The sequence below is a fragment of the Protomyctophum parallelum genome, assembly GCF_964188405.1.
Source record: "Protomyctophum parallelum genome assembly, chromosome: 16".
Classification (NCBI taxonomy): domain Eukaryota; kingdom Metazoa; phylum Chordata; class Actinopteri; order Myctophiformes; family Myctophidae; genus Protomyctophum; species Protomyctophum parallelum.
Window position 1 is genome coordinate 48,106,651 of NC_139711.1, and position 21,545 is coordinate 48,128,195.

The 21,545-nt window shown below is 42.0% G+C and overlaps 1 protein-coding gene across 1 annotated transcript in view; it reads right to left on the reverse strand.

Moving 5' to 3' along the window:
* The window catches only part of LOC310873857 (NACHT, LRR and PYD domains-containing protein 3-like), a 59,642-nt gene that overhangs the window by 16,694 nt on the left and 21,403 nt on the right, over positions 1–21,545 (reverse strand). Inside the window, exons 6-7 of the mRNA XM_083786408.1 lie at positions 10,307–10,420; positions 8,341–8,600 (exon numbers count right to left, since the gene is read on the reverse strand). Coding sequence (XP_083642534.1) covers positions 8,341–8,600; positions 10,307–10,420 — 374 coding nt within the window. The remainder of the gene's footprint in view (positions 1–8,340; positions 8,601–10,306; positions 10,421–21,545) is intronic.

The window sequence follows — 21,545 nt, forward strand, 5'->3', positions numbered from 1 at the left end:
TTAGGTAATAAAGGGCTCATATATGGCACATCTCTCTCCTGTTTAGGTAATAAAGGACTCATATATGGCACACCTCTCTCCTGTTTAGGTAATAAAGGACTCATATATGGCACATCTCTCTCCTGTTTAGGTAATAAAGGACTCATATATGGCACACCTCTCTCCTGTTTAGGTAATAAAGGACTCATATATGGCACATCTCTCTCCTGTTTAGGTAATAAAGGACTCATATATGGCACATCTCTCTCCTGTTTAGGTAATAAAGGACTCATATATGGCACATCTCTCTCCTGTTTAGGTAATAAAGGACTCATATATGGCAGATCTCTCTCCTGTTTAGGTAATAAAGGACTCATATATGGCAGATCTCTCTCCTGTTTAGGTAATAAAGGGCTCATATATGGCACATCTCTCTCCTGTTTAGGTAATAAAGGGCTCATATATGGCACACCTCTCTCCTGTTTAGGTAATAAAGGACTCATATATGGCAGATCTCTCTCCTGTTTAGGTAATAAAGGGCTCATATATGGCAGATCTCTCTCCTGTTTAGGTAATAAAGGACTCATATATGGCACATCTCTCTCCTGTTTAGGTAATAAAGGGCTCATATATGGACATCTCTCTCCTGTTTAGGTAATAAAGGGCTCATATATGCACATCTCTCTCCTGTTTAGGTAATAAAGGGCTCATATATGGCACATCTCTCTCCTGTTTAGGTAATAAAGGACTCATATATGGCACATCTCTCTCCTGTTTAGGTAATAAAGGACTCATATATGGCACATCTCTCTCCTGTTTAGGTAATAAAGGACTCATATATGGCACATCTCTCTCCTGTTTAGGTAATAAAGGGCTCATATATGGCACATCTCTCTCCTGTTTAGGTAATAAAGGACTCATATATGGCACATCTCTCTCCTGTTTAGGTAATAAAGGGCTCATATATGGCACATCTCTCTCCTGTTTAGGTAATAAAGGACTCATATATGGCACATCTCTCTCCTGTTTAGGTAATAAAGGACTCATATATGGCACATCTCTCTCCTGTTTAGGTAATAAAGGACTCATATATGGCAGATCTCTCTCCTGTTTAGGTAATAAAGGACTCATATATGGCACATCTCTCTCCTGTTTAGGTAATAAAGGGCTCATATATGGCACATCTCTCTCCTGTTTAGGTAATAAAGGGCTCATATATGGCACATCTCTCTCCTGTTTAGGTAATAAAGGGCTCATATATGGCACATCTCTCTCCTGTTTAGGTAATAAAGGACTCATATATGGACATCTCTCTCCTGTTTAGGTAATAAAGGACTCATATATGGCACATCTCTCTCCTGTTTAGGTAATAAAGGACTCATATATGGCACATCTCTCTCCTGTTTAGGTAATAAAGGACTCATATATGGCACATCTCTCTCCTGTTTAGGTAATAAAGGACTCATATATGGACATCTCTCTCCTGTTTAGGTAATAAAGGGCTCATATATGGCACATCTCTCTCCTGTTTAGGTAATAAAGGGCTCATATATGGCAGATCTCTCTCCTGTTTAGGTAATAAAGGACTCATATATGGCACATCTCTCTCCTGTTTAGGTAATAAAGGACTCATATATGGCACATCTCTCTCCTGTTTAGGTAATAAAGGGCTCATATATGGCACATCTCTCTCCTGTTTAGGTAATAAAGGACTCATATATGGCACATCTCTCTCCTGTTTAGGTAATAAAGGGCTCATATATGGCACATCTCTCTCCTGTTTAGGTAATAAAGGACTCATATATGGCACATCTCTCTCCTGTTTAGGTAATAAAGGACTCATATATGGCACATCTCTCTCCTGTTTAGGTAATAAAGGACTCATATATGGCACATCTCTCTCCTGTTTAGGTAATAAAGGACTCATATATGGCACATCTCTCTCCTGTTTAGGTAATAAAGGACTCATATATGGCACATCTCTCTCCTGTTTAGGTAATAAAGGACTCATATATGGCACATCTCTCTCCTGTTTAGGTAATAAAGGACTCATATATGGACATCTCTCTCCTGTTTAGGCAATAAAGGACTCATATATGGCACATCTCTCTCCTGTTTAGGTAATAAAGGACTCATATATGGCACATCTCTCTCCTGTTTAGGTAATAAAGGACTCATATATGGCACATCTCTCTCCTGTTTAGGTAATAAAGGGCTCATATATGGCACATCTCTCTCCTGTTTAGGTAATAAAGGACTCATATATGGCACATCTCTCTCCTGTTTAGGTAATAAAGGACTCATATATGGCACATCTCTCTCCTGTTTAGGTAATAAAGGACTCATATATGGTAGATCTCTCTCCTGTTTAGGTAATAAAGGGCTCATATATGGACATCTCTCTCCTGTTTAGGTAATAAAGGACTCATATATGGACATCTCTCTCCTGTTTAGGTAATAAAGGACTCATATATGGCACATCTCTCTCCTGTTTAGGTAATAAAGGACTCATATATGGCACATCTCTCTCCTGTTTAGGTAATAAAGGGCTCATATATGGACATCTCTCTCCTGTTTAGGTAATAAAGGACTCATATATGGCAGATCTCTCTCCTGTTTAGGTAATAAAGGACTCATATATGGCACATCTCTCTCCTGTTTAGGTAATAAAGGGCTCATATATGGCACATCTCTCTCCTGTTTAGGTAATAAAGGACTCATATATGGCACATCTCTCTCCTGTTTAGGTAATAAAGGGCTCATATATGGCACATCTCTCTCCTGTTTAGGTAATAAAGGGCTCATATATGGCACATCTCTCTCCTGTTTAGGTAATAAAGGACTCATATATGGCACATCTCTCTCCTGTTTAGGTAATAAAGGGCTCATATATGGCACATCTCTCTCCTGTTTAGGTAATAAAGGACTCATATATGGCACATCTCTCTCCTGTTTAGGTAATAAAGGACTCATATATGGCACATCTCTCTCCTGTTTAGGTAATAAAGGACTCATATATGGCACATCTCTCTCCTGTTTAGGTAATAAAGGACTCATATATGGCACATCTCTCTCCTGTTTAGGTAATAAAGGACTCATATATGGACATCTCTCTCCTGTTTAGGTAATAAAGGGCTCATATATGGCACATCTCTCTCCTGTTTAGGTAATAAAGGGCTCATATATGGCAGATCTCTCTCCTGTTTAGGTAATAAAGGACTCATATATGGCACATCTCTCTCCTGTTTAGGTAATAAAGGACTCATATATGGCACATCTCTCTCCTGTTTAGGTAATAAAGGGCTCATATATGGCACATCTCTCTCCTGTTTAGGTAATAAAGGACTCATATATGGCACATCTCTCTCCTGTTTAGGTAATAAAGGGCTCATATATGGCACATCTCTCTCCTGTTTAGGTAATAAAGGACTCATATATGGCACATCTCTCTCCTGTTTAGGTAATAAAGGACTCATATATGGCACATCTCTCTCCTGTTTAGGTAATAAAGGACTCATATATGGCACATCTCTCTCCTGTTTAGGTAATAAAGGACTCATATATGGCACATCTCTCTCCTGTTTAGGTAATAAAGGACTCATATATGGCACATCTCTCTCCTGTTTAGGTAATAAAGGACTCATATATGGCACATCTCTCTCCTGTTTAGGTAATAAAGGACTCATATATGGACATCTCTCTCCTGTTTAGGCAATAAAGGACTCATATATGGCACATCTCTCTCCTGTTTAGGTAATAAAGGACTCATATATGGCACATCTCTCTCCTGTTTAGGTAATAAAGGACTCATATATGGCACATCTCTCTCCTGTTTAGGTAATAAAGGGCTCATATATGGCACATCTCTCTCCTGTTTAGGTAATAAAGGACTCATATATGGCACATCTCTCTCCTGTTTAGGTAATAAAGGACTCATATATGGCACATCTCTCTCCTGTTTAGGTAATAAAGGACTCATATATGGTAGATCTCTCTCCTGTTTAGGTAATAAAGGGCTCATATATGGACATCTCTCTCCTGTTTAGGTAATAAAGGACTCATATATGGACATCTCTCTCCTGTTTAGGTAATAAAGGACTCATATATGGCACATCTCTCTCCTGTTTAGGTAATAAAGGACTCATATATGGCACATCTCTCTCCTGTTTAGGTAATAAAGGGCTCATATATGGACATCTCTCTCCTGTTTAGGTAATAAAGGACTCATATATGGCAGATCTCTCTCCTGTTTAGGTAATAAAGGACTCATATATGGCACATCTCTCTCCTGTTTAGGTAATAAAGGGCTCATATATGGCACATCTCTCTCCTGTTTAGGTAATAAAGGACTCATATATGGCACATCTCTCTCCTGTTTAGGTAATAAAGGGCTCATATATGGCACATCTCTCTCCTGTTTAGGTAATAAAGGGCTCATATATGGCACATCTCTCTCCTGTTTAGGTAATAAAGGACTCATATATGGCACATCTCTCTCCTGTTTAGGTAATAAAGGGCTCATATATGGCACATCTCTCTCCTGTTTAGGTAATAAAGGACTCATATATGGCACATCTCTCTCCTGTTTAGGTAATAAAGGACTCATATATGGCACATCTCTCTCCTGTTTAGGTAATAAAGGACTCATATATGGCACATCTCTCTCCTGTTTAGGTAATAAAGGACTCATATATGGCACATCTCTCTCCTGTTTAGGTAATAAAGGACTCATATATGGCACATCTCTCTCCTGTTTAGGTAATAAAGGACTCATATATGGCACATCTCTCTCCTGTTTAGGTAATAAAGGACTCATATATGGCACATCTGTCTCCTGTTTAGGTAATAAAGGACTCATATATGGCACATCTCTCTCCTGTTTAGGTAATAAAGGACTCATATATGGCACATCTCTCTCCTGTTTAGGTAATAAAGGACTCATATATGGCACATCTCTCTCCTGTTTAGGTAATAAAGGACTCATATATGGCAGATCTCTCTCCTGTTTAGGTAATAAAGGGCTCATATATGGCATATCTCTCCTGTTTAGGTAATAAAGGACTCATTATGGCACATCTCTCTCCTGTTTAGGTAATAAAGGGCTCATATATGGCAGATCTCTCTCCTGTTTAGGTAATAAAGGGCTCATATATGGCATATCTCTCCTGTTTAGGTAATAAAGGACTCATTATGGCACATCTCTCTCCTGTTTAGGTAATAAAGGACTCATATATGGCAGATCTCTCTCCTGTTTAGGTAATAAAGGACTCATATATGGCAGATCTCTCTCCTGTTTAGGTAATAAAGGGCTCATATATGGCACATCTCTCTCCTGTTTAGGTAATAAAGGACTCATATATGGCACATCTCTCTCCTGTTTAGGTAATAAAGGGCTCATATATGGACATCTCTCTCCTGTTTAGGTAATAAAGGACTCATTATGGCACATCTCTCTCCTGTTTAGGTAATAAAGGACTCATATATGGCACATCTCTCTCCTGTTTAGGTAATAAAGGACTCATATATGGCACATCTCTCTCCTGTTTAGGTAATAAAGGGCTCATATATGGCACATCTCTCTCCTGTTTAGGTAATAAAGGACTCATATATGGCACATCTCTCTCCTGTTTAGGTAATAAAGGGCTCATATATGGCAGATCTCTCTCCTGTTTAGGTAATAAAGGACTCATATATGGCACATCTCTCTCCTGTTTAGGTAATAAAGGACTCATATATGGCACATCTCTCTCCTGTTTAGGTAATAAAGGACTCATATATGGCACATCTCTCTCCTGTTTAGGTAATAAAGGACTCATATATGGCACATCTCTCTCCTGTTTAGGTAATAAAGGGCTCATATATGGCACATCTCTCTCCTGTTTAGGTAATAAAGGGCTCATATATGGCACATCTCTCTCCTGTTTAGGTAATAAAGGACTCATATATGGCACATCTCTCTCCTGTTTAGGTAATAAAGGGCTCATATATGGCACATCTCTCTCCTGTTTAGGTAATAAAGGGCTCATATATGGCACATCTCTCTCCTGTTTAGGTAATAAAGGACTCATATATGGCACATCTCTCTCCTGTTTAGGTAATAAAGGACTCATATATGGCACATCTCTCTCCTGTTTAGGTAATAAAGGGCTCATATATGGCACATCTCTCTCCTGTTTAGGTAATAAAGGACTCATATATGGCACATCTCTCTCCTGTTTAGGTAATAAAGGACTCATATATGGCACATCTCTCTCCTGTTTAGGTAATAAAGGGCTCATATATGGACATCTCTCTCCTGTTTAGGTAATAAAGGACTCATATATGGCACATCTCTCTCCTGTTTAGGTAATAAAGGACTCATATATGGCACATCTCTCTCCTGTTTAGGTAATAAAGGACTCATATATGGCACATCTCTCTCCTGTTTAGGTAATAAAGGGCTCATATATGGCACATCTCTCTCCTGTTTAGGTAATAAAGGACTCATATACATCTCTCTCCTGTTTAGGTAATAAAGGACTCATATATGGCACATCTCTCTCCTGTTTAGGTAATAAAGGGCTCATATATGGACATCTCTCTCCTGTTTAGGTAATAAAGGGCTCATATATGGCACATCTCTCTCCTGTTTAGGTAATAAAGGACTCATATATGGCACATCTCTCTCCTGTTTAGGTAATAAAGGACTCATATATGGCACATCTCTCTCCTGTTTAGGTAATAAAGGACTCATATATGGCACATCTCTCTCCTGTTTAGGTAATAAAGGACTCATATATGGCACATCTCTCTCCTGTTTAGGTAATAAAGGACTCATATATGGCACATCTCTCTCCTGTTTAGGTAATAAAGGACTCATATATGGCACATCTCTCTCCTGTTTAGGTAATAAAGGGCTCATATATGGACATCTCTCTCCTGTTTAGGTAATAAAGTACCCTTGACTGCATTCCATTGTCACTGTGCCTGCATGCAGACAATGTGTGCGTGTGAATTAGCCTACATTATTTGTTTTTAATATATTTTTTTATCCCACGATTTTGTAACCCATTTTTCACCCCTGTGTCAATCATCTAATGTGATCCTGGGCTCTACACACCCTCCACCAACCTAGTCCCCATATATGGGGGACAAGGGGAGACCAACCTAGTCCCCATATATGGGGGACAAGGGGAGAGCAACCTAGTCCCCATATATGGGGGACAAGGGGAGACCAACCTAGTCCCCATATATGGGGGACAAGGGGAGACCAACCTAGTCCCCATATATGGGGGACAAGGGGAGGCCAACCTAGTCCCCATATATGGGGGACAAGGGGAGAGCAACGGACTTGAACTCATGCTTCCTTCATGCTTGAGTGTCCAAGTTGCTCCTTTACACCTGACAGGGGGGAGTTTCCCTGGTTGGACGTAGCGCGTGGAAGGAACACGTTATTCCAACCAGCTCCTTTCCCCTCCATCAGGCGCCCCGGCTGGCCAGGGGGAGGCAGTTTAGAGACCAGGATTACTGCATGTTTTTGTGAGGGTACCTACCCTATAGGGGACACGGGGAGAACATGTGAGGGTACCTACCCTAGGGGACATGGGGAGAACATGTGAGGGTACCTACCCTAGGGGACACGGGGAGAACATGTAAGGTACCTACCCTAGGGGACACGGGGAGAACATGTGAGGGTACCTACCCTAGGGGACACGGGGAGAACATGTGAGGGTACCTACCCTAGGGGACACGGGGAGAACATGCAAACTCCACACAGAAAGGCCCTTTGGCCAACCCCGCCTTCGGGTATGGGCTCTGATGACGCGGAGGAGGAAACATGCCACCAGCACCCACAGCGTCCCGAACGGGAATCGAACCCAGGACCTTCTAGCTGTGAGGCGACAGCAATACCAACTGTGCCACCGTGCCCCTTTTTTAGCCTACATTATAACCCGACATTTATTACACCTTACATTATAAGCTCACTGTGGACTTCTATAGGTCTGACTCTGCTATTATTTTATGTGCAGGACTTGCCAAGTCTCCAGAGCAATGCTAAAGTGTCTATCATTCTTTTATTATATGGAGAGAAAAGTCGAGAGTCGGGATTTGGAGATTTACCACATAGTGTGAAATGACAGACAATGAAAGAAACATGTTCCACTTCCACTCACAATTTAGGTGGCTTTTAAAATGCGGTACTTATTCCTTCCTTAAAATATGATTGGCACCTCATAAGTGTAAATATAAAATCAAATATAATATCACCTACAATTGAAACCTGCAACTGCAGTGATTTTATTCTGTGTTCAATGCGTTTCTGTGTGGACTCAGCCCAGGCCTTAGGTGTTCAATTTATTAGCATGACGTTTCAATTCTTACTTGTCTTCAGTCCAGGTGTGGTTTGACTGGGTGTCTTCAGTCCAGGTGTGGTTTGACTGGGTGTCTTCAGTCCAGGTGTGGTTTGACTGGGTGTCTTCAGTCCAGGTGTGGTTTGACTGGGTGTCTTCAGTCCAGGTGTGGTTTGACTGGGTGTCTTCAGTCCAGGTGTGGTTTGACTGGGTGTCTTCAGTCCAGGTGTGGTTTGACTGGGTGTCTTCAGACCAGGTGTCTGATCAGCCTCGGTCACAACGCACCTCTCTCTGTGGACATGAATACATATAATAGTGGGTGCAGGTCTTTTTTCTGATGCGCCAAAATTCCGATGGGCAATAATCCGACATTTGCCGATACTAACTAACTGTGTGCGCAAACACGCACGCACGCACGCACACACATACGCACGCACGCACGCACGCACGCACACACACACACGCACGCACAAAGTCACTCTTCACAGACAGAAGGCTGGGAGTTGGAGACTCTGCTCTGAGATACAGACTGTACAGTATATGTATATCTCAGACTTCTGGAATCATAGAAAATGTTTGCGTGATTATCACGTGGATTCAATTCATTATATATTTGTTTGATGTCGCGCACCGAAGGTAGCTGATCTACAAGCTCAACAACACATCACAGAGAGTTGTGCTGTGAGCTTGTAGATCAGTTATTTTCAGTTATAGTTGTTTTAACATATTTGTCTCATTTGTTTTCCGGTGGTCAAACCAGCACTGTTCACCACCCAATCAAAACAAAGAATTCAGCTGCTCTGTTCTCCCAGAGCGCTAGCAAACTGGGTGGCTAGGCTAGCTAGTTTCTTGGTACATTTGTGGTCGTAGTGACTACATCTGTCATTAAAAATATATATTCTTTCAGCGATTTTCTTAGTTTTAAGGGTAACTGTTGTAGAATTGCAGTATTACACTCGAGGGTGTTGTTTAACGTGATTATTGCCACTTCAGTGATGCTTGCGGAACTCGACTCCGTCTCGTTCCTGAACGCATCCCTGTCGTGGCAATAATCACGTTAACCCACACAAGTGTTATAGTGTGTATATTGTATAGTGTTATAGTGTATATATTGTACAGTGTTATAGTGTGTATATTGTACAGGAGGATTGACATACTGTGTATCAGGAGGTCCAGATTCATCCCTGAAGTTAAGAGGAATGTCTTTAGAAAAGTCACTCTTCATAGACAGAAGGCTGGGAGTTGGAGACTCTGCTCTGTGGTACAGACGTCTGGAATCATAGAAACAAAGAAGTCAATGTATTCAATATGTGTTCAGTTGTTTTGGGAGGTCTGAAGTTTAGTTTTTAGTGACATTGAGATGTTGGAGAACCAAGAGGTGGAAGCGTAGTCAAAGTGACATTGAGATGTTGGAGAACCAAGAGGTGGAAGCGTAGTCAAAGTGACATTGAGATGTTGGAGAACCAAGAGGTGGAAGCGTAGTCAAAGTGACATTGAATGAATGAAGCTCCAGCAAGAGTCTGCCCAAAAATATCTCTTTATCGTTTGTATTTTTATCACACAGAAAGAAAGAAAGAAAAGTGTTTTTATTCCTCCCAAATTGCACCCATGTTCTACCAGTCATAGGCTACTATTGTTAACATATTCTGTATGATAACAACTCCATCATGGCCCGTAGCACTTGCCCTAGCCCTGACGACCTTACATGCGTATGCAAAGACTACAGTGGTATAGTGTATATTGTATAGTGTTATAGTGTGTATTGTATAGTGTTATAGTGTATATTGTATAGTGTTATAGTGTATATATTGTACAGTGTTATAGTGTATATATTGTACAGTGTTATAGTGTATATTGTACAGTGTTATAGTGTATATATTGTACAGTGTTATAGTGTATATATTGTATAGTGTTATAGTGTATATATTGTACAGTGTTATAGTGTATATTGTACAGTAGTGTTATAGTGTATATATTGTACAGGAGGATTGACATACTGTGTATCAGGAGGTCCAGATTCATCCCTGAAGTTAAGAGGAATGTCTTTAGAAAAGTCACTCTTCACAGACAGAAGGCTGGGAGTTGGAGACTCTGCTCTGTGGTACAGACGTCTGGAATCATAGAAATTGTTTGTGTGAATGACATTGTCAATTAGTTTTGTATTTTGTATTGTTACATTCCATTGTACTTCCAAAAGACATCTTTTACTTTCCTCTCACAGCATTGCAGCAACAAGTAAACTGAATAAAATGGCCAAAAACATAATATAAATTGTTATGTTGTGGTTTTACTAGGCATGTAAACATTGTAGTTCTAAAACGGTTATAGTCCCAATACTTGATTCTGATTGGAGACACTCGATGTGCTCATCACGCCTCTCACCCATTGTAAAATTCATGGTAACCTGAGACCTCTTGTGACTTATTGTTTTATTACAGGGCCTGGCCAAGAGGGGGCGCAAGTACACCAGACTAGGACTATAAGTCAGTAGTAGCCATAGAGTAAGACAGAGTTATGACAACTCCGTTCACTTCATGGGGCTTCAGTCCAATCTTCTACGTCTAGACTTCTATTGGTGAAGAGCATAGCGAACAGTGACAAAGTCCTGGACCGGGAGTTGGCAGAATGCACTGGACTCAGCTTTCTGCCCCCTCAATGTCCTAACTCTGTCTGACTCTATGGCTCTGGTCTAACAGGAAAGCACCAGCTTGGAGGAAGTGACTTTATTATGTGGCGATAGAGCTTCCAGTCTGTGTTCCTCACTTGGGAAATAAACAACAAGCATCATTTTGTACTTTAACCTTCAGTATTCAAGTTACCACAGAAATATAAAATCTCACTAAATATACAACACAATAACAGGTGATCGTTTAAACATAGCTTGTGGCATACTGTACACATACTGTACACATACTGTACATGCACACAAGCAGCCAGCCTGTCTACTGAACACCACACTGTGATTTGTACCACTTCATTCACAAACTGCTCACACAGTAACTTACAATCTGTAGATGGACTTTGAACAGGGTTGATACGACATTATTAGATGTTATGTCTTGTTATGGAATTGATATAACTTAGCATGAGATCACATGGTTGTGTTATAAAATGTGTATATAATGCATTGTCTGAAACCAAAACAAGTTTTAATCTCATGTACCTGTAGTGTACACAAGATGGAACAATAAAGTTTTATTCTTATGTACCTGTAGTGTACACAGGATGAAACAATAAAGTACAACATTGAACCTTGAATTGTAGGCTATTGGAGGATTGACATACTGTGTATCTGGAGGTCCAGATTCATTATAGTGTATATTGTATAGTGTTATAGTGTATATATTGTACAGTGTTATAGTGTATATATTGTACAGTGTTATAGTGTATATATTGTACAGTGTTATAGTGTATATATTGTATAGTGTTATAGTGTATATTGTATAGTGTTATAGTGTATATATTGTATAGTACGTGTTATAGTGTATATATTGTACAGTGTTATAGTGTATATATTGTATAGTGTTTGTAACGAAGTGGTCCTCCGTTACTGATATTTGGCACATTTCAATATGTATATTGTTTGACACACAAAGGAAAAGTCATGAGTTTAACTGGTTTATTGAAAGTATTATGAACATGAAAATACCATTATGTAATATGAGACTGTGTTATGGGTATGTGAATACTGACTGCTTCTGTTCTGTCTGTTCCAGTGTGTTCGGGCAAAAGAGTCCCAGGCTACCAGAGCACCATGTAATGGTCTGGACTGGACCACAGTGAAATAGCCATGGGGGTGGTTGAGTTATGCAGTGGAGCTGCTAATGATAATGTGATATGTGGGTTATCTTGCAATAGTGGGCATCATTGATATGTACTTACCGGTGTAGGGATATAGAGTTATAGGTTCAGGTGATGTGGGTTATGTGGGGCTCAGAAAAGGGTTGCATGTTTAACCGGTAAAATGGTACAGTCTGCACTGATTGGTTCAGCTGACTATAAAAGGCTGCCAGGAAGCACACACCAACTCAGTGTTGGATTCAGTGAGAGGGCATGGTGGAGCTGCACACCAACATGCCCTATTTGTTTGCTGCCTGTATTTTGCCATTGACCATGCTGTCAACCTTCTTTTTGGAATAAACCACGGTGTGGCTGCTTTTTACATCCTGACTCTGTGCTCATTTCCAGCCGCTTATCGGGCCGACACTACAATTGGTGGCAGTGAGTGGGGCCCACAACAGAGCACAGAGTCATGCCACCCAAACCAGCAAAGAAGGATTCCGTCCAGGAGGCACCAGAGAATGAAGTGGGCGCGCCACCTGACCCGGGGGTCGGGGCAGCGGCTAAGCCGGGGACAGGTCTGGAGGAGCTCACAGAGATGGTGAAGAGTCTTGTTCGGGCACAGATGACTAGAGACCAGCAGATGGAGAGGGAAGCCTCTCGACATGAGCAGAGATGGAAGGGTATGCAGCACCAGTTCCAGCAGCTCCAGCTGCAGGTCAATGACATGGGAGAAGGCCCTGGACATGAGCAGCACCAGGAGGTCAGTAGTCAGGAGGAGGAGGAAGAACCTGATGGGCAAGCCGATGGGGGGCGTGGTTCCACAGCCCACAGCGCTCCACCGTCCCACAGGGAACCCAAGTTGCTTCCATTATCTCCAGAGGATGACATTGAACATTTTTTGACCACATTTGAACGAATAGCCATCGTATGCCGCTGGCACAGAGAAGAGTGGGCTATTCGCCTTGTTCCATTGCTTACTGGCAAAGCCCGTAGTGCATATGTCTTAATGGACATTGCCGACTCTGACAACTACACCAAAGTGAAAGAAGCCATTTTGTCAAAGTATGAAATAACAGCTGATACGTATCGCAGAAGGTTCCGGTCCCTGAACATCGAGCGGGGAGAGACTCCAAGAGAGCTGTACGTACGTTTGAAAGACCTGTTTGGAAAATGGGTCAAACCAGACAAATCGACAAAGGAAGATATTGCAGAGACATTGATCCTTGAACAGTTTCTGAGGATGGTGCAGCCTGACCTGGAGGTTTGGATCCGCGAACACGATCCCAAGACGGCAGAGGAAGCAGCACGCCTCGCTGAGGTCTTTACATCAGCCAGAAAGGGGAGCAGCATTGGCCACGAGAACCACAACGCTCAGTCCAGTAAGTCCAATGGGGGTGAACAGGGCTCTGGTCTGGGGAGGGGTTCTAGTGGTAGGCATTTTCCTTCAGCTAATTCTAAGAGATCCTCAAAACAAGACATTAGGTGCTATCTATGTAATGGTCTAGGCCACACCCAATATTTTTGCCCAGCAAATGGTGACAATAGACCAGTTATGTTCACTGCAGCCCCTAGAGCGACCAACATAGTTACATGTCAGGAGAAAGCCAGTACTGTACCTGTTTTGGTTAATGGTCAGCGGGAGGAAGCCCTACTTGATACAGGGAGTTTTCAGTCAATAATACTGTCCAGTCTTGTCCCAAGAGAAAGGTGGAGTGAAGAGAAGGCCACAATTAGCTGCGTTCATGGTGATAAACATGAGTACCCCACAGCACAGGTTTATTTGACAGTAGGAGGCCAGACATTTTCTTTGTTGGTAGCGCTAGCTCCTACTTTGCCGTATGCAGTCATTCTAGGTAATGATGTTCCTACTCTACTAGACCTTGTGAACCAGCCAGTACAGACCAGCAAGGTACAGAGCTCAGGTGAAGGAGGCAAACCAGCTACAAAAATAGTACAGCCTTGCAATGTGGTTACCACGAGAGCTCAGACTGCAAGAACAGTTTTCAGAGAGTTGCCATTCGCTGAGGTAGAATGGGAGGCGGGCCCAGTGAAGCCTCTAAAATCAAAGACCCAGAGAAGGAGAGAGAAGTTGCTTGGCACAGTCAAAAGGGGTGTAGAACAGCTTTCAATACCAGACTGTCCTTTAGATGTTGACATTCCACCAGATGTAGGTAGGCTGCAAAGAGAGGACTCTACTTTAAAACCTTGGTTTGAGAAGGTGACTGAGGTAGATGGAGTTAAACAGGGCACGGCAGGCTGTTTGGAAGAGGCTACCTATATAATGAAAGAGGGAATACTCTACCAGAGAAAGGGAAATATTGAGGCTTTAGCACTACCACAGCAGTTTGGACAAAAAGTGATGGAATGGGGCCATTCAATTCCATGGGCAGGGCACATGGCTTCCCACAAGACACTGTGTAGGATTTCTAGTCACTTTGTCTGGCCGGGCATGTATACTCAAATTGCTCAGTTCTGTAGCTCCTGTGAGAAATGCCAATTGACTTCAGGGAGGGGGGTGGCACGTGCCCAATTACAACCTCTGCCAATCATTGAGACACCTTTTGAGAGAATAGCTATGGATATTGTGGGGCCATTAGAGAAGAGCTCATCAGGCCATCGCTACATATTGGTTATTTGTGACTATGCAACACGGTACCCGGAGGTTTTCCCCCTTAGGTCAATCAAGGCCAGACAGGTTGCTAATTGCCTTTTACAACTATTTTCCAGAGTGGGCATAGCCAGGGAGATTTTGACAGATTGTGCAACAAATTTTTTGTCCAAATTACTGCAGCAAGTTTACCAGTTGTTAGGTGTGAAGGGGATTAAGACCACCCCTTACCACCCCCAAACGGACGGGCTTGTGGAAAGGTACAACAAGACACTGAAAAGCATGCTGCGCAAGTTTGTCTCCAACACAGGTGCTGACTGGGACCAATGGCTGCCATACCTGCTGTTTGCCTACAGAGAGGTACCACAGGCATCAACCGGGTTTTCCCCATTCGAACTACTCTATGGTCGGCAAGTGAGGGGGCCACTAGACCTACTGAAAGACTATTGGGAAAGGTCTGAACCAGAGGGGGAGAATGTTGTGGCCTATGTGGTCAAAATGAGGGAGAGGCTGGAGCAGATGTCGGCACTGGCACAGGAGAACCTGAAGGTGGCGCAAAACCACCAAAAGACATGGTATGACCAGAAGGCCAGAGAGCGGGTCCTCAGCCCAGGTCAGCAGGTACTTCTGTTGCTTCCCACCAGTGACAGTAAGCTGCTTACACAATGGCATGGACCATATAAGGTCACTAGAAGAGTGGGTACAGTCACATATGAAATACATATGCCAGAGCGAATGAAAAAATATCAGAATTTCCATGTAAACTTGTTGAAGGAATTCCAGGTTCGACCAGAGCCAGTGCAGCAGTTGTTTGCACGTGCAGTCCACGATGAGGAGGTGAATGAGAAGTTTTTGCCCACTGGTGCCGCTGAGTCCACCCCAGTGGATTTGTCTTATCTGTCACGTTCTCAACAGGATGACATTAAGCCCCTTCTGGACACAGAGCTGTTCCGGGAGACTCCAGGTTTTACCTCTCTTGTACAGCACAAGATTCGTCTGAAGGGGGAGGCTCCAGCTCGTCAGAGGAGTTACAGGATTCCTGAGCGGCTGATCCCCGAACTGAAGAATGAGATTCAGTCTATGTTGGAGGGAGGCATAATCGAGGTCTCCAGCAGTGAGTGGTGCAGTCCGGTTGTTCTGGTGCCGAAAAAAGATGGTTCATTACGTTTTTGTATTGACTTTAGGTACCTTAACTCTGTATCTGCTTTTGATCCTTATCCAATGCCTCGGATTGATGACATGTTGGAGCGGGTCGGCAAAGCGAGGTACATCACCACTCTGGACCTGAGCAAAGGTTATTGGCAGCTGGCCTTGGCACCAGACGGTAAAGAACTGACAGCATTCAGGACACCGTTTGGTATGTACCAGTTTCGTGTCATGCCATTTGGACTCCATGGAGCACCGGCCACATTTCAGAGACTAATGGATCATGTACTGAGGGATGTGTCTGAATTCTCTGCAGCCTACCTTGATGATTGTATAATTTTCAGCCAGTCCTGGGAAGAGCATGTGTGCCACCTACAGCAAGTCCTGCAATGCATTCGTGCAGCCGGCCTAACCATCAACCCTCGAAAGTGTGCTATTGCACAAAGAGAAGTGCAATACCTGGGGTTTGTAATTGGCTATGGCAAGATCAAACCACAGGTTGGGAAAGTTGAAGCCATCCGGTCCTTCCCTGTTCCAACCACCAAGAAGAAGGTGAGAGGGTTTGTTGGCCTCGTCGGGTGGTACAGGAAATTTATTCCCCATTTTGCAGAGAGATCAGCAGTGCTCACAGACCTCACGAGAGACGCATTCCCCACTAAAGTGAGATGGACTGATGAGTGTGATAAAGCATTCAAAGACCTCAAGGAAGCAATCTGCACCCATCCAGTCCTTCACACTCCAGACTTTGACAAGCCATTCACCCTGCAGACAGATGCTTCTGGAGTGGGCCTTGGAGCGGTGCTGTTGCAGGAGGTGGATGGAGAGAGGAAGCCGGTGGCATTCCTGAGTCGTAAGCTGGAAGACAGAGAGACCAGGTATTCAACAGTGGAGAAAGAGTGTTTGGCGATGAAGTGGGCCATTGACACCCTCAGATACTATCTGTTAGGACGACACTTCTTTCTAGAGACTGACCATCGTGCACTGCAGTGGCTGAATCGCATGAAGGATGCAAACATACGCATTGCGGGTTGGTATCTCTCCCTACAGCCATATGACTTTACTGTTCACTACCGGTCAGGGAAGTCCAATGTGGTGGCTGACTGCCTCTCCCGCATCCACGAAGACTGAGGAGCATCGAGAGGAGGGGGGAAATGTAACGAAGTGGTCCTCCGTTACTGATATTTGGCACATTTCAATATGTATATTGTTTGACACACAAAGGAAAAGTCATGAGTTTAACTGGTTTATTGAAAGTATTATGAACATGAAAATACCATTATGTAATATGAGACTGTGTTATGGGTATGTGAATACTGACTGCTTCTGTTCTGTCTGTTCCAGTGTGTTCGGGCAAAAGAGTCCCAGGCTACCAGAGCACCATGTAATGGTCTGGACTGGACCACAGTGAAATAGCCATGGGGGTGGTTGAGTTATGCAGTGGAGCTGCTAATGATAATGTGATATGTGGGTTATCTTGCAATAGTGGGCATCATTGATATGTACTTACCGGTGTAGGGATATAGAGTTATAGGTTCAGGTGATGTGGGTTATGTGGGGCTCAGAAAAGGGTTGCATGTTTAACCGGTAAAATGGTACAGTCTGCACTGATTGGTTCAGCTGACTATAAAAGGCTGCCAGGAAGCACACACCAACTCAGTGTTGGATTCAGTGAGAGGGCATGGTGGAGCTGCACACCAACATGCCCTATTTGTTTGCTGCCTGTATTTTGCCATTGACCATGCTGTCAACCTTCTTTTTGGAATAAACCACGGTGTGGCTGCTTTTTACATCCTGACTCTGTGCTCATTTCCAGCCGCTTATCGGGCCGACACTGCGCAAGTACACCAGACTAGGACTATAAGTCAGTAGTAGCCATAGAGTAAGACAGAGTTATGACAACTCCGTTCACTTCATGGGGCTTCAGTCCAATCTTCTACGTCTAGACTTCTATTGGTGAAGAGCATAGCGAACAGTGACAAAGTCCTGGACCGGGAGTTGGCAGAATGCACTGGACTCAGCTTTCTGCCCCCTCAATGTCCTAACTCTGTCTGACTCTATGGCTCTGGTCTAACAGGAAAGCACCAGCTTGGAGGAAGTGACTTTATTATGTGGCGATAGAGCTTCCAGTCTGTGTTCCTCACTTGGGAAATAAACAACAAGCATCATTTTGTACTTTAACCTTCAGTATTCAAGTTACCACAGAAATATAAAATCTCACTAAATATACAACACAATAACAGGTGATCGTTTAAACATAGCTTGTGGCATACTGTACACATACTGTACACATACTGTACATGCACACAAGCAGCCAGCCTGTCTACTGAACACCACACTGTGATTTGTACCACTTCATTCACAAACTGCTCACACAGTAACTTACAATCTGTAGATGGACTTTGAACAGGGTTGATACGACATTATTAGATGTTATGTCTTGTTATGGAATTGATATAACTTAGCATGAGATCACATGGTTGTGTTATAAAATGTGTATATAATGCATTGTCTGAAACCAAAACAAGTTTTAATCTCATGTACCTGTAGTGTACACAAGATGGAACAATAAAGTTTTATTCTTATGTACCTGTAGTGTACACAGGATGAAACAATAAAGTACAACATTGAACCTTGAATTGTAGGCTATTGGAGGATTGACATACTGTGTATCTGGAGGTCCAGATTCATTATAGTGTATATTGTATAGTGTTATAGTGTATATATTGTACAGTGTTATAGTGTATATATTGTACAGTGTTATAGTGTATATATTGTACAGTGTTATAGTGTATATATTGTATAGTGTTATAGTGTATATTGTATAGTGTTATAGTGTATATATTGTATAGTACGTGTTATAGTGTATATATTGTACAGTGTTATAGTGTATATATTGTATAGTGTTATAGTGTATATTGTATAGTGTTATAGTGTATATATTGTACAGTGTTATAGTGTATATATTGTACAGTGTTATAGTGTATATATTGTATAGTGTTATAGTGTATATTGTATAGTGTTATAGTGTATATATTGTACAGTGTTATAGTGTATATATTGTATAGTGTTATAGTGTATATATTGTATAGTGTTATAGTGTATATTGTATAGTGTTATAGTGTATATATTGTACAGTGTTATAGTGTATATATTGTATAGTGTTATAGTGTATATATTGTATAGTGTTATAGTGTATATTGTATAGTGTTATAGTGTATATATTGTACAGTGTTATAGTGTATATATTGTACAGTGTTATAGTGTATATATTGTACAGTGTTATAGTGTATATATTGTATAGTGTTATAGTGTATATTGTACAGTGTTATAGTGTATATTGTATAGTGTTATAGTGTATATATTGTACAGTGTTATAGTGTATATTGTATAGTGTTATAGGGCCTGATTCTTCAACGCGCTTCCGCTTATATATTGACGTGACGCTAGCGGAAAGGCATTTACGTGGATTTCCCACATTAATTTGGAATTCATGAAAATGGCCGTGAACTTGACGCTGCCTTTGGTTTGTCGGAAATTCCGCTAAATCCTCCGCCACCTCTTTAGGTGGCGGAGAAATTTTCGGAACCATACACTTGCGTATAGATTTATTCAGAAGGCTTTAGTCTTCATGCTGAATCAATAAATTGTTCCCAAATCTCAGATAAAATATGTAGGCATGTGTCCCCAACATATTGGTCGATCAGCACATAAAAAAAAGATAGCCTATATATATATATATATATATATATATAAAAGCCGAGTGCACTTGTATGCCTAAATGCATGCATTATAGGCAAGTTAGCCTATAGAGTCCCATACAGAAACTGCCCCGCAAGCACGACACATTTCTATTTATTTATTAGGATATTTATATCATGCGCGATTGGGGCTGCAGCTCACTGGCAGCCTTCTACTCGGAAGTGCAACGGTTGTGAGCTTGTAGATCGGATCTCGCGGACTCGCACTGCATGTTAAAAAACAAATTCACAGTTATAATAAGAACATAGGCTTATCTGCATTCTGCACTGTACGAATCCAACATAGTTTAGTGTAGACAGTAATGCCTGCAGTAGGCGTGTGTGTGTGTGTGTGTGTGTGTGTGTGTGTGTGTGTGTGTGTGTGTGTGTGTGTGTGTGTGTGTGTGTGGCGGGGGGCAGACAGCAGCGTGCTGCCGATCCGATTCACATTGGAAAATGAATAGGGCTAATTAGCCCTATATAAAAAATAGAAGACCACATTTATAGCCTAATGAATGCAGCGTGTTTGAAAGTCGGCCAGTCATATCAGTTTTAAACCATGCAGCTCACCTCCACTCGTGAACATGACGGACAGACAGACAGAATTTATAATAATGTATATTGTATTGATATTGATCACATGGATGCCACACACAGAATAGTTTAACTCACTGGATAAACTCACTGGATTATAATTTCTTCAGACAAGAGGATCCCAGGCCTATAATATATTTACTTATGAATGTATGGGCTACTGTTCTTTATCGCGCAACAGTGTCGAGGGCCCATGCAGCCCCCCTCCCTCTCTCGTCTCTCTCTCTCTCTCTCTCTCTCGCTCTCTCTGAAAAGACGACTTTTGCATTGACATGTTTTACCTCTGCAAAGGTGTGGTGTGAGTGAGCACCCGCCTTGGTCCCGAACTTAATTTAATAAATTATAATTATATTGCTTCAGCGGAGCACGCACTGTTGTAAGCTTGGATATAGCAGTGACCGCGGCTGTGATCTCAGACAAACTGCTGTCTGCTGAGTCATGCTTGAAGCCTTTTATGGTCGATATGGGGCGTGGATCAATGCAGATGAGGTTGTCGGTTGCTTTTCCGATCACTTTGCACCCGCTGCTTTCAGTATGACATACACCTGCGATACGCCAGCGCACCTGTGGTACACACCACTCTCTGAATAACACGTCATCTCAACGTAGCTTGATCGGACGGATAAATACGATATCTGTTTCCGTCACCGTTACACTCTGGCGCATTTCGTTTTTGAAGAATCAGGACCATAGTGTATATATTGTATAGTGTTATAGTGTATATATTGTACAGTGTTATAGTGTATATATTGTACAGGAGGATTGACATACTGTGTATCAGGAGGTCCAGATTCATCCCTGAAGTTAAGAGGAATGTCTTTAGAAAAGTCACTCTTCATAGACAGAAGGCTGGGAGTTGGAGACTCTGCTCTGTGGTACAGACGTCTGGAATCATAGAAACAAAGAAGTCAATTTATTCAATATGTGTTCAGTTGTTTTGGGAGGTCTGAAGTTTAGTTTTTAGTGACATTGAGATGTTGGAGAACCAAGAGGTGGAAGCGTAGTCAAACTGACATTGAATGAATGAAGCTCCAGCAAGAGTCTGCCCAAAAATATGTCTTTATCGGAGTGTAATTTCTCACCTTGAATCGCGGTCTCTTATACCCAAGAGTCAGGTGAGAGATCTTGGTGTTATCCTAGACTCAGATTTAAATTTTAACAGTCATATCAAAACTGTAATTTCATCTGCCTATTATCACCTTAAAAATATTGCAAGAGTTAGAGGAATTATGTCCAAGCAAGACCTAGAAACACTTATACATGCTTTTGTTTCCAGTAGACTGGATTACTGCAATGGTCTGCTCACAGGACTTTCAAACAAAGCTCTTCGTCAACTCCAATTAATTCAGAATGCTGCTGCTAGAGTCG